The sequence below is a fragment of the Oenanthe melanoleuca genome, chromosome 5, assembly GCF_029582105.1.
Source record: "Oenanthe melanoleuca isolate GR-GAL-2019-014 chromosome 5, OMel1.0, whole genome shotgun sequence".
Taxonomy (NCBI): Eukaryota; Metazoa; Chordata; class Aves; order Passeriformes; family Muscicapidae; genus Oenanthe; species Oenanthe melanoleuca.
In genome coordinates, this window is record NC_079339.1 from 2,325,385 (window position 1) to 2,339,264 (window position 13,880).

The window sequence follows — 13,880 nt, forward strand, 5'->3', positions numbered from 1 at the left end:
GCAGCACCTGGAGGTGCGATCCCGATAGGAGATTGCTGACAGTGTCGAGAGCTCTCTCTTCCATGTGCCTCCACCGAGGCAGGGTGAGCACAGAGGTCGCCTCCCTAACGCGGCCACCGCCCGCCCAGCGCTTGGGGTCCCGCACCCTGCGCGAGTGGGCGATCTCCTCCCGACCTCAGCCCTGATCCTGCCCTGCTCCCTGGGAGGTTCACGGCTTGCTCCAGTAAGATAAGGATTTAAGCCTTTAAACCTCTCAGGAGCCAATATTGGTGTGTGGGGGTGTAAGCGAGGCAGAGCTGGTTCCACGCCGAGGGCAGCCCCAGCTGCACAAAGCCTGCTCCCGCAGCGAGGCACGCACAGGTGGCCGAGCTCGGGGCGGCCTCTCCTTGTCCCCTGTTGAACACGTTCAAAACCGCCTGGAAAATGTGCTCAGGAAAGTGGAAGAGGCGTTGCGGTACAGGAACGGGCGGGACTCATTTGCCACATAGCCAACGCCCTGAAAACGACCGCACTGTCCTTGTCCATATTTATCTTGGTTTGGCAAAATCGTGATTATTTTATTTATTTATTTATTTATTTATTTTTCTCAATACCATACTTATTCCGCGCCTCCTTCTAGAAGATTTCTTCTGCGTTTCACAGTTCAGGTCAAGTCCGACAGCTCTGCTTTGTCAAGTGATTGCTCGGTCGCCAAAATACGAGTGCCGGGGCTGGCGACCGTGCCCAAGCCCCTCTGCGCACACGGCGCGCTTTGCGCGGAGCGCTCAGAGAATGAGCGCTCAGGGGATGGTGCTGAGCCCCGGGATGCGGGGTTTGCGGGGATGGTTCTCAGCCCCGGGATGCGGGGTTTGCGGGGATGGTGCTGAGACCCGGAATGCGGGGTTTGCAGGGACGATGCTCAGCCCCGGAATGAGGGGTTTGCGGGAATGGTGCTCAGCCCCGGAATGCGGGGTTTGTGGGAATAGTGCTAAGCTCTGGAATGGGGGTTTGCAGGGATGGTGCTCACCCCCGGGGATGCAGGGTTTGCGGGAATGGTGCTCAGCCCCGGAATGCGGGGTTTGCAGGGACGATGCTCAGCCCCGGAATGAGGGGTTTGCGGGAATAGTGCTGAGCTCTGGAATGGGGGTTTGCAGGGACGGTGCTGAGCTCTGGAATGGGGGTTTGCGGGGATGGTGCTGAGCCTCGGAATGCGGGGTTTGTCCTTCCTCGCACCGGCTGGGGACAGCAGGCGCTCCCGTTCTCCTTTAGCAGGGGAGAGGAGGGGATGTGGCGGAGGAGACGAGGTCGGGGACGGGAGGTGGCGTTGCCTCTGTCCCCGAGGCTACGGGTCCGCTCCGCCGTGCAGCGCCTGGCAGGGACGGCCATGCCTCCATCACCCCGTCCCGGATCCGCCGCGTCCAGCAGGACCCGAGGGGTGATGCTTCGGCGGGGGAGGAGGGAGAGAGCAGAGGGAGAGGATGCAGAGGGAGTCGCCTCCACCTGATGCTCTCGCTTCCCCCTCATCCCCATCTCCCCAGCCGGGTGCGAGGGACCCTCGGAGTGCGACCCCAGCCCCACCCGCGGGGAACCGAACCGGGTCCGAGTGGGTGAGGGCAGGAGGGTCTAGCCCGTCCGCAGCGCGGGGCTCAGGGAGCCTCGTCTTCTCTCCCGTACAGCGGCAAAGTCGGGAAGAAAGGAATGGTTGAAAGATCGTAATTCTTAGGCTGGAAGCAAAACTATCTCTGAAATCTCTCGCCCCGGCCACTACTTGCTCTCTGTTTATGGCCCGGTCCCTGCTCTGCCAGGAGCCCCAGTGGTTGGTGTCTGGACACGCGTGACAAACCCGCGCAGATCCCAAAGCCTGCGTTTGTGGGTCCATTAAAAATGGTGATGTGAACTTTTCTACCTCGCGCTGTTTAATGTAGTAAACATGCTGGATGTTGAAAATTTACTGTGAGTCACACTTGCAAAGACTTTAAAAGTGGAGGAGTCTCGGTTCAGATTATAGCTCTTTCTGTGCAGAGGTCAAGAACTCGGTAATACTGCAGTGCAGGCCAAAACAAACTCTATATGATCTACTACTGGTTTCCTTTTAAGTTCCCTTTTTGCTCAGCGTTGACTTCCTTTTATTCCACTCCAACTTACATTAATCCCCGTTGTAGAAATGTTTTTCCCCCCCTTCCTCTCGTTTCTCTTTAAAAGCATCTTTGTAATGAAAATAAGTTATTTTTAGTGTCTTCTTTGTGGCCGCTCGAAGGGCCAAGGATTCAGATTGGAATCAGCGCAGGCATATCCCTGGAGACCCCGCTTTCCTCCTCCTCATTCAAACCCCATCCAAAGCCGAGATTTTGAGCGGAGCTGTTGGTTCCATGAGATCATCTCACGGTACTGTCAATTATAAACCATGGCTGGGCGTAAACGGCGTTAGGGACGTCCTGCTCTCTGTCACCTGTCTGATGTGAGATGTTTAATCCGAGCCACTGCCCGGTGGCCCCGGGGCAAGCGGCGGCCGGCGGGGCAGCTCTTATCTCCGGGTTTAGGGGGTGCAAAGCCCGGCGGTGCCCACCTGCCTCCCTCCCAGCTCCGATCTAGCCAAAGATCCCGCAATCCCGGTTTTTTTCGAGATTAAAATCTCGCAGCTCCGTGGCTCAGCACCCAAGGGCGGCACGGAACACAGTGGCTGCGAGCTGTGACAAGATGAATAAGTGTATTGCTTTATGAAAAAGCAAAGGAGGGGGGGAAAAAAGTGGATATTGTGGGGGAGGCTCTTATAAATGAACTGTCAAGCGAAGGAAAGTTAAAGGGAAATCTCCTGCTGTAAATGCATCGGGCGGGCACTTCTAATAAAAATCAGGGTCCTGGAGGAATTAATTACAGCAGCATTACAGGAAGAATTCGTGGAATTGCAAAACGTAGTTGGCACAGACCAGCACGGACTGCTATTGCAAATGGGGAAACTGCAGGAGAGTTTAACAATTCCTGAGCTGATATGCAGGACATTGTAGTAGCATAATAGCACTTCAGACACACTAATGAATAATAGTGTCCAGTGATACTGACAAATGATATTACGCATACTTCGAGATTGAAGTCACTTAATTTGTTTATATATGCAAAAGCTTCCCACTGGATTCTGGCTTTTTTAGGTCGCTTCTACCTGCCACGAAAGGAGAAGAAAAAAACCAAAACCTAATAACAAAATGATATAAATTCACCGCGTAGATCCTGCGAATTTAGGTGTAATTAATCAGCGGGGAGACTCGCGTTTGGTGTTCGCCGGCATCCATCGCAGCGGGGCTGAGGAGCTGCGCTGCGGGGACAGCAGCACCTGCCCGGGCTGCGGCACCTCCCCGGCCCCGTGGGGACCTGTCCTGCCGGGAGAGCGCTCCCGGGGCTCCATCCTGCCTCCCTCCATCCCGCCCCGCAGCCTTTGCGGCTCCGAGCGCTCTCCCCGGGCTGCCCGAGGGGGAAAGAGCCTGCTCCAGCGGCGAGCTTCGTTTATCGCTCAGCCACTCCATTTTTCTCCCGCTTGTCAAGCCCCTCTATGTAGCAACATCCATCACGAGTCACGATAGCTGTTTCACTCCGTTACCCACGTGGTCTCTCACACTCCTGGTTAAAACAGTTAACAGATTTGACTTTTTAAAACAAATAATCCTTCGCGTTACCCCTCCGGGCTGCTTGTATTCGTTTCATTCATTTCAATGTATCAATATCGGATATTATTTTTTCGGGAAGGAAAAAGTTTTATGTTTCTGTTTCCAGCTCTTTACAAATCGTCAGGCTTGCAGATTTCCTTTTCTTTAATTTCCTTTTATTTTTAGAAATTCCTAATGCATCGATAAAAGGGATTATATAAATTAAATCCACTTTCTACTGTTATACATTTAAAACCAACCACAAACAAATTGTTGACATTCTGATGTTTTGGCTCTTATTTGATAGCTTCAATTTTAGTTCTAATTCTACATCTTTTCACTACAGTGACAATTTATACCAGATGACCTCACAGCTTGAGTGCATGACATGGAATCAAATGAACTTGGGATCCACACTGAAAGGGTAAGGAGATTTATTCTCTTCTAGCCTGTTGCCCTAGCGAAGCTACATTGCTGAGCTAACTTTGTCTTGGATTTTACCATTTAATCCGGTCATTTGCAGGAAAAAAACTGCTGTCCGGTCCTGAGAGTGGCTCATCACCCGGCCGTAGTTTGCCGTGGTTTTGATGATCCTTGCCCCGGCCCGGGCGGAGGGTGGGGCTGTGGCTGGGAGCGCAGCCCTGGGAGTGCCGGGCGCTCCGGTGGCCCCGGGCAGGGCAGGGCTGTGCCCACCCCCGGTGCCCGGGCCCCTCCCGGAGGGGCAGCTGTGCCACGCCGCTCTCTCCTCCTTGAGCCACCGCCCCTTCCTACCATCCCTCTTCCCTTTCCCTGCCTTCTCCAGGCGCTGCGTCCTGTGTCCCGGCCCTGCCGCCTCCCGGCTTCCTTCCTCCCGGCCATTGTCGCCCTCCCACCTGCCGGGAAGAGGCTCCGGCCCGGCTCCCCCGCGGGGCTTCCTGCGGCCGGCCGGGCAGGAAGGCTCCGAGGCGCCGCGGGGCCCCGCCGGGGTGGCGGCTGCTGCGGGGCGGGCAGCGCTGCGGGGCCGGGGCTCCGTCTCCGCACCCGCCGTGCGCGGCGCTGCCAGCGGTTCTGCCAGGGATGGGCATCGCCCAGGGATTCTGCCAGGGCTGGGCATCCTCCAGCGGTTCTGCCAGGGATGGGCATCGCCCAGGGATTCTGCCAGGGCTGGGCATCCCCCAGCAGTTCTGCCAGGGCTGGGCATCCTCCAGCGGTTCTGCCAGGGATGGGCATCGCCCAGGGATTCTGCCAGGGCTGGGCATCCTCCAGCGGTTCTGCCAGGGATGGGCATCCCCCAGGGATTCTGCCAGGGCTGAGCATCGCCCAGAGGTTCTGCCAGAGCCGGGCATCCGCCAGAGGTTCTGCCAGGGATGGGCATTCCCCAGCGGTTCTGCCAGGGCTGAACATCCCCCAGCGGTTCTGCCAGAGATAGGCATTCCCCAGCAGTTCTGCCAGGGCCGGGCATCCCCCAGCGGTTCTGCCAGGGCCGGGCATCCCCCAGAGGTTCTGCCAGAGCTGAGCATCCCCCAGAGGTTCTGCCAGGGCTGGGCATCCCCCAGTGGTTCTGGGCATCGCCCAGGGATTCTGCCAGGGCCGAGCATCCTCCAGCGGTTCTGCCAGGGATGGGCATCGCCCAGGGATTCTGCCAGGGATGGGCATCGCCCAGGGATTCTGCCAGGGCTGAGCATCGCCCAGAGGTTCTGCCAGAGCCGGGCATCCGCCAGCGGTTCTGCCAGGGATGGGCATCCCTCAGCAGTTCTGTCAGAGCTGAGCATCCCTCAGCAGTTCTGTCAGAGCCGGGCATCCCTCAGCAGTTCTGTCAGAGCTGAGCATACCCCAGCGGTTCTGTCAGGGCTGAGCATCCCCCAGCAGTTCTCCCAGAGCTGGACATCCTCCAGAGGTTCTCCCAGAACCAGGAATCCCGCAGAGGTTCTCCCAGAACTGGGAATCCCCCAGCGCACCCGGGAGCCGCGGGGCTGGGGCGTTCCCACATCCTCAGCTCGTCCATCCGCTGCCGTGAGCTGCAGAGCCACCTTTGGATCAAAAGCCAGATTGCCTGCTCTGCTCAGAGTAAATAATTCACTGCTCAGAGGAGATAATTGGCTCTGAAAACTCCCCCACTGAAGGCAGGTATTGCCAGCTCTGAGATGTTCTCTGTGTCCAAGCATGTGCAGGCTCAAGAGAGCAGCAGAAGAGGCTGATAAAAGCCTGCACAGATCTCTGCTTTCATATAGTTGTCCATAGATGTGAAAAATCTTGTTCAAGATGGACTTTGTGTACATTGCTGCACTGTGATAAAGGAAAAAATATATTATGGGTCTCCTTGTAGCTCATAAAGCAATGGTGTTTGAAGGTTAGAGGGAGCAGTGTAGTAAACTATCTGTATTGAAGTGGACAAGGGAATTGAGCCTGAAGAAATCTGTCAAGGGGTTTTCTTCTGGTTAAAGAAGATCCCAAAATCCTACAGCTGTGTACAGCTCACTGTCTTTGCTGCAGATCTCTTCTTTTTAAAGGCTATTTCCTACTTTTCCTTTGTAAGTCTTTTTGATTTCCTCTTGAAACTGTACCCTTTAAAGATCAGTCATTGCAATATTAGACACTGTTTTGTCTCTTCTGAAGAAAATATCCTGCAAAATGGAGAAACACATCAACCTTGACTGAGGTCCAAGTTATTAAAGCAAGGAAGAGGTTATTCTTTGGGGAACTCAGTGAAAAAAAAAAAAAGTCACAATAGAAATATTAAAGGAGTACTGAACAAAATAAATGGCTTCTTACTTGTCCAGGAGTCAGACTGTTAGCAGTGTGAAGTATGTGACCTAGGATGCATGGAAAGGGGGAAAAGAATCAAGATGAATGATCTATGGTAAAACAAAGCTGAAAGTTTTGGTATAGGCCAAGATTGTAGAATCTGTGGAAAATCAGTGCTAGACATAGCCTCATCACTGGTAACATGAGCCAAAATAGTTATCTGTCTTTTCTGGCTGAGAGTTACAATACACAGTACCTCCAATCTCAATTGCCATGAACATAAGGTATTCTTCCCAAGATTTACATCTTTAAAATATATGAACTGTTCATAAGTGATTCCCAGGCGTTTAGTGTTTCAGATGCTTTTCTCCATCTCGCAGTTGTAATTTAAGAATTTTGGAGTCAATCTTCCTGTTGAAATATGGAGCTTCTAGATTCTGTCCAATGATGACATGTTCAGCTCCTTGCCTTCAGTTCTCCCCAGCACTTCTTCCTGGCTTCAGTGAGACTTTTGCATATTATAAGAAGGAGGAAAACGTTGCCAGTAAGTTCTGCAAATAGTTAGAGAACTCTGCAGTTACATAAAACTTGCAGGTCATACACTTTATACTTGACAGCACACCAGGTCAGTAGCTTCCTTTTCTGGGTTCATGTTCAGCATAAGTTTGAAATGAAGCTTTTGCAGTGCAGTTTGGGTAGAATTAGTTGGCAGTTTCTGTGCTGAAGTTGTCTAGCAGTTTATCTGAGAGCATCCTGCTTCTAGCTCTTTACAGCCTTGCCAATATTTGAGTGATCAGCTCCAGAATCTCCTCAACCGAGATTCAAAGTTTGAAATTGGGCAAAGAATACTGTCAGGTGGCCAAAGCTGTGTTCTTTCCAGTCATTGTGAAAACCATTCCCATTGACTTGCAAGCTTATCAACTTGTGTGTCAGCAGCAGCAAGAGCCTGGCACCTAAACTTTTGAATTATTTCATCTGCTCAAAACCTCCTCCAGCCTGTGGCTTTAAGGCCATGGGAGACTGTTTTTCCTGAATGCTTCTTCCTTCATGGATATTTTAGTACTGATTATTGGAACTGAGAGCAAGAAGTTTCCACACACCAGTGGAGTTTGGTCTGAGTGCTTTCAGGAGGTGTAAGCATTAGGAATCTGTGGAAGGCATGAGAGAAAGGCAGAGGTGGGCAGGAAAAGGTATGGAACAGAGATCCTGATTGCTAAATGGTGAAGAGAGACATCTGAAGTGAACAGAGATGCTGTTTTCTGCCAGGGTACAGCACAGTGATGCATGGCAGGGGAAGGGGAGAGAGGTGCTAGCAGGGGAGCAGATGGAAAAGGTTGCAGCCATGAGCTCTAGGGGCTCACTGGCAAACCAGAAGGATGTCTGATGGCCCAAGATGACCTTCCCTCTGCCAAGAGCTGTCCCTCGAGGAGAAGACAACCCACTTCTGCTACCACACAGCCCAAGTGACTTGAATCTGCATTTTTTCCCCTTGGGCTCAGAATTCCAAATTGACAGAGCTCTGATTGAGCTCTTACAGCTCATGAGAGGGAAGTGGAGTGCTTTGTTAATGTGTGTGTTAATTGTGAGGCTTGTTTGTCCAGGCATCCCTCTGTCACCTTCTGAACTTTGGGTGGACCAGAGGCTTGTCTGCCAGCTGTCTCACAAACTGGCAGCTTCTAGAATCTGAAAGGAAAACTTCTTTGTTAAGGCAGTGAATCTCACTGTGGGACTGGATTTTATCTCCTCAGACTGTTTGCTGATGATTTGTTCCTCGTTTGTGGTATTTTGTTTGGAGCTGCTGGGATCACATTTATTCTGTTGCAGGAATGTCAGTGGGTCCCAGACATCTCAAAATTCACGTTCCACATTAGTGGACACTTTTGCCATCAGTTTCTGTCCTTCATATTTTTGTGTTGCTTTTTCATTTGTCCAAAATGAGAAACACTGCTTCCTTCCATAGTGGTTCTAGAGGAAGATCCCAGGCCTATAAAACCCTCCTTTATATTTTGATGAGTTAAGTGTAAAAGTGACATGGAAATAACTGATACCAAGTAGGAAGTGATACAGCATGGTAGAAAAGAAGTGTAGCTGCATTCCCTACAGCAAAACTCAATGTAATTTTCTCTTCAGCTGCTCCAATAAAAAGCTTTAATCCATATTTCTCACAGTCATCTGAAAATCAGTCATAGAACCTGTCAACATTTTGATTTTCCCCTTTTGGTTTTGCTTGGATGTTAAACACTCAGCATGTTCCATGGAAATTGGAATTTATTGCTGTTTTCTCAGGCTCACTGTAAGGAATATTGGTATGATCTCTGTAGAACACTATTAAAATTGCATTTAAAACAAGGCAGTGAAAACCTTTCTTGTTTAGGAGTGGTTTGTAGAGGTTTTTCTGTTTAGCTTTGGTGATATTAGTAAAATTTGGAGGTGCAAGACTTGGGTTTAGTTCTGCAATCAAGATCAGCTGGAAATGGGCAATAACCTCCAGTCTCAAATATGGAATTTATCCTTTCCCACCAGCAGCTGATGGTCTCCTTCTGAAGGGAAGGGTTTGGTGAAATCTTGATTCCACTCAGGTTGATGTTAAAAAAAAATCCCAAACCAAAGAAAGACTATTGAAGTCAGAAACACAAAGGTCCCCTGAAAATTTAGAGCCTTCCTTTCATTAGCCAGCTGATTCTCCCACTGAGGATGGCAGAAGGGCTCAAATCTGTGAAATCACAATTTTTGATATTCCTTAGCCTTGGAAAGGGCAGATAAAAACCCAGCTTCATACTCCACCCTCTGTAACAGTATTAGACAAAAACCAGGCAGAAACAGGATCTTCTATATAGCTAATCAGGATCTTTCTCTGTCTCCATGCATGTTTTTCCCAGGGTGCTAGGATGGTAAATATTTTAGCAGAGGGAATTAACTCTACTTCTCTTCCTTTATATTCTGTTATCAACGGGACTAGCCCACACCCTCACTTTGCCTCATTTTTGGCTCTGTTTCTAAACCCTAAAATTCCTGTTCCTGCAGTGAAACACAATTAAATTGAAGCTTAATGTGGTGCCTGTTTTATGTAATCTTGCTTTCTGGCTTTTTTTTTATTCTTCCAAGTCTGAATCTCATGAATCAATGTGTATTCATGTTTCATCTGAAATTTTCTAGCTCTCCTCAGTGTGCCCTAAAGCTTCCCTTTTTTGGTTTATGAAATAATAATAAAAAGCTTAACTCTTCAGATTAAGTTGTAGCTGCTTTATATATTAGACAGGCAATTTCAGTTTTACAAAGTAAAAATGGTGTGATAGAGAAATTGCAGCTTGATTATTTTTTAAAATATTCAGATTAGAATGTCATCTTTTATGAGGTTTTTTTTTTTTATAACCACTTAGATTGATACAACCCTCTAAAGCTGCTCTGTTTTTCATCACACATTCTCATCTGTAAACCCTTCATTTTTATTAATCTCTGTACAATCTGTACAACTCCGAGATTAATCATTTTAAAAGAGCTACTCTGCGAGTGTTAAGGATTTGCTGGGCTAATGGTAAATGCAAGTGTTTCTAAATACTCTACAGCACAGAGCTCTTCCTTTCTAACTATCAGCCTTTGTTTCCCAGTTATCAAGAATTATATTTTATGGCTGTGTTTCCAGGTCTGGCTGTCTAGATCCAGAGAACAAACTATGCTGAGTCCTTTTTTCACCAACTAACTCAAACCCTAACTATTCATAGTCCATTTCTGCCTTTGAGCAGTTCTGGTTGGAGTTAAAGGGAGTTGTATATTTACAAATAATGGCACACCTGGAATGAAGACCAAATCCTTCAGTCCTTGCTCAAACAAAAATTTGTGTTGGATCCTGGCAGGGCAGTTTGGCTGCATCTGGTCTTGCTTAGTTTTGAGTCCTTTTAGAACCTGTGGAGGGAACAGTGTCTCTCCTAAGTGTGACTCTGGGCCTTTTTTTCTGGATTTTTTTTTCTTCTTTGGTTAATTCAGCTGAGCTTATAAGGCATTGTCTCTTTGCCTACTTAAACAGAGAGTGCCTGACTAGAAAAGATGAAAGTTAAGATGTCCTACCCACTGGAGATTTCCATTTAGTTAATGTACTGCAGGTATAAATTCACCACTCACTTGTGTGCCTCATGTATGTGGCATTGCATCTGCTCATTATCTCTTGCATGCAATAAAGCAGGTGTTTGAGTTTAATAATGGATTTAGATTTGTATCTGTTCTTCCACCCCTGCTTTTATGATGGAATATAAACTGCAGCCATATGAAACAAGCCAAGTGTGCCAACTGTGATGTGCACTTTGTGGCATAAATAATGAGTAAAGCATGGAGTAAAAGGAGAAAGAGAAGAGAAGGAGCTGTATTTCCCTGTGATGTTACTATGGATGCAGAGTGAAGGCTGAGCTTCAAGAGAGCAGTGGTGTAGGGACAGTTTATGAAAACTCCACCTTCCCACTGACTGCTAAGAATATCCACCTGTTAATTTCTATCCCCCCCACCAAAGGTCAGATTATTCCACAGTGCTCCATAATGAATAAATATTGTTTTAACCAAGAAATCTCTCATGATCCATTTTGCTGTCAGCAGCCATATGGCCATGCTGAGTACCAGCCAATGCTGATGGAAGTGTGCCCAATGGAAAATGGGAAATAGGGCTCCTAGTTATTAAAGCACCTCTCCTAGGGAGCTGGTTAAGGACTCAGTCTATTATGGGTCAGGGGCTCAGAAAACAGGTTTTAATCTTCATGGCTTTGTATGTGCAGTTTTAGTGAAGTATAACTAGAAATAAGGGGAGGAAATATGGAAAAGTCTGGCTGTTGAGGAAGGCTTCCCAACTGTGCCATAAAAACTGAGATCATCTGGAGGATACCTCTTATTCATAGAGCCATTCCCTAGGGCCTTTGTTCTGCCTCTTATTCCTGGGAGGAATTATTTCAGAACTGACTGGTCTTTACAAAAAAGGTTATCACTGAAAGAGGAAAACCATGAGAATTTGGAGGGAAAGTGGGGCTGTGTTTTATGGTGTAAGATTTTACTGCATATTCCTGCTTCTCCTTACAAAGTTTCTGTCCTGGGAATTCTTATCTGCCTTAGTGTCTGTTGTTTATTGTAGTGTTTAAGGTTGGTTACACTCAGGGTGACCAGTGCTGAAGTTCACATTTGCCCTTGATTTACTGCTGTGCTTCTGCTGCAGGACCTCCTCCTTATCCATGGTGCTTCTCATTCCATTCCTGTTTCAAGGTGTGCAATTTGTGGTCAGCATGGGCACCACCATGGGCTGGGGGATTTCAGCACCCCTCTCCCCAGATTTTTTTTGACATGTACAGATTTGCTGTCTTTAAACAGAGAGGAAAATTTGATGCTGCTGGTGGGGAATCTGTACTGATCCAGTGGTAATTTGTTACTTGAATTAGGCTGCAAAAGGCCACTTGTTCTGGGCAGAGAGGAGACCCTATTTATTTGGACATGGTGCACATCCATAGCATAGTTTAATCCATTGGAATCAGCTAATGGTATCTTCTTTATCCGTTTTTACAGACATTATTACAGAACAGAGATCCTTTCTAGCCACCCTCCATAACTCATTTCATTATGATCACCTTAAAACCGAATTAAAATTGAAACAAGCAGAGCATACCTTTCCAAAAGATTATAGCCTTTGGTTTGAGCAGGCAGGTGGAGCCAGGATTTGAAACTAGGAAGAAGAGACCTCAGAGAACACCTGTGCCAGGTGAATGGTGAGGGGTGCAGCCCATGCTCTGCAGGGAGAGCTGCTCCCAGACATGCTCCCCTCCTCTGCAGCCAGGCTCACTCCCCTTTGGACATGTCCCACATTCCAGCTCCACTGCCTGCTCTGCAAATCACTTAAGAGCTTTAAAACTTCCTTGTAATTCTACTCTGCACATGAACTTTGAGTGAAGGGAAAGGAAGGACCAGTGAAATGAGAGTCTGGACCTCAGGGACCCCTTCAAATTGCTATTGCAAGCATTTGGCAAAGGCTGGGATAACATCCTACATATCCATCTTTGTCCCTAGCTGTGTGCCCTGGGGTTTTCTTCTGGGCTTTCTAATTTCTGGTGTTATGTAAAACATGCACACTTACCATTGCCAATGTATACTTCTACAAGTGATAGTGTAGCATACTCCTTCAAAAATTAAACCCAACATGCATTTTTGTGATTTTGACATCAGGAAGGCTGCAAACAGGAGATGCAGCAATGCTCCAACACTCAGGAGAGGAGAACAGCATTTTGAAGAACATAATTAGATAAAACATATGGCAACCCCAAAACACACCAAAACTTACAAATTCTTAAAATTATTGTGAAAATTTATGTCTAGTAGGGACAGGCTGGGTTTTTCTAAATTTTATTTTTATAAACGGTTACTTTGTAGTGCATCCTGCAGGCTGATCCATGGGATAAATAGTTTAGACACTGATTTGTAATCTCTGTTTATGAGTACATGACTGCTATTCTTATAAATGTCATCACTTGCTTGGTAGTATCGGGTAATATCTGAGTCATGAGGTGCTGACAAAAATCCACTGCACTTAATGTGAAACTTGAGGCATTTTGCTCATTCCAAAAGATATTAGCAATAGCCAGCCCCACGTTTGACTGATAAATAATGTGAACATGTGCACATGACACCGTTGTGCTGCTATGTGAATTTTTTCCTCTTACCTAAAATCTTAGTGGAAATACATCAGAGTTCAAATCATGACAATTTCTTCTTTTTTTTTTTTCTTTTTCTTTTTTCTTTTTCCACTGGATGCCTTAATGGATATTAATAGATGCATGTATGGAGTCAGTACATTGTGCCAGTGGGAGCAGATCCATGTGAATGAAGGCAGAGCAGGTTTCCTTTGGTGAATTTTGCTTGAACTTGGATCTCATGGCTCTAAAAGTGAACTCTGCATCTGTTACCCCTGACTTAAGGAAAGAAACCTCTCACGTGGAGCTGAGCACTGAAAAATATTTAATTTTTTCACTGTTCCCCTCTTTCCTTACAGACATACAGCAGGATATGAGAATGAGAACCACAGTGCTCCCATGTTGTACAGCTGTGGGGCCCAGTACAGAATACACACCCATGGAGTCTTCAGGGGCATACAGGTGAGCATGGTGGGGCATCCTTACAGGGAATGTTTATAGTGCCTGTATTCATAGAGCTCATTCACTGCTTCACTGTCTTTGTAAACCCATCCTTGTTTTGTGCTTCCCCATGTTGTCAAGAAATGCCTTAGGAACTTGTCCTGGCTTCACTGCAGGCACTGAACCCTAACATTTGATTTCTTTCTGACACAGTCATTTAAAATTGCTCATCTCTTCTTCTGCAAGGCAATATTCCTTACCAGCTTGTCAGGATGGTCCAAAATACATGATTCAATTTCCAGCTTCTAGCTCCAATCACTCTGGCCATGTGAAGCCTCTGTGGTTATACTGGACTATATTTAATAACTACATACATGAAAGTGTTAGATGACATTTTGCTTTTATGTGTTTCTGAAACTTTACTAATTCAAATGTGTTTCCTTAA

General features: G+C 47.4%; 1 protein-coding gene across 3 annotated transcripts in view; it reads left to right on the plus strand.

Annotated features, from left to right (window-relative positions):
• The window catches only part of WT1 (WT1 transcription factor), a 33,236-nt gene that overhangs the window by 6,710 nt on the left and 12,646 nt on the right, over positions 1 to 13,880 (plus strand). For all 3 annotated transcript variants that reach the window (XM_056493776.1, XM_056493777.1, XM_056493778.1), the window contains 2 exons: positions 3,964 to 4,041; positions 13,354 to 13,456. In XM_056493776.1, coding sequence (XP_056349751.1) covers positions 3,964 to 4,041; positions 13,354 to 13,456 — 181 coding nt within the window. The remainder of the gene's footprint in view (positions 1 to 3,963; positions 4,042 to 13,353; positions 13,457 to 13,880) is intronic.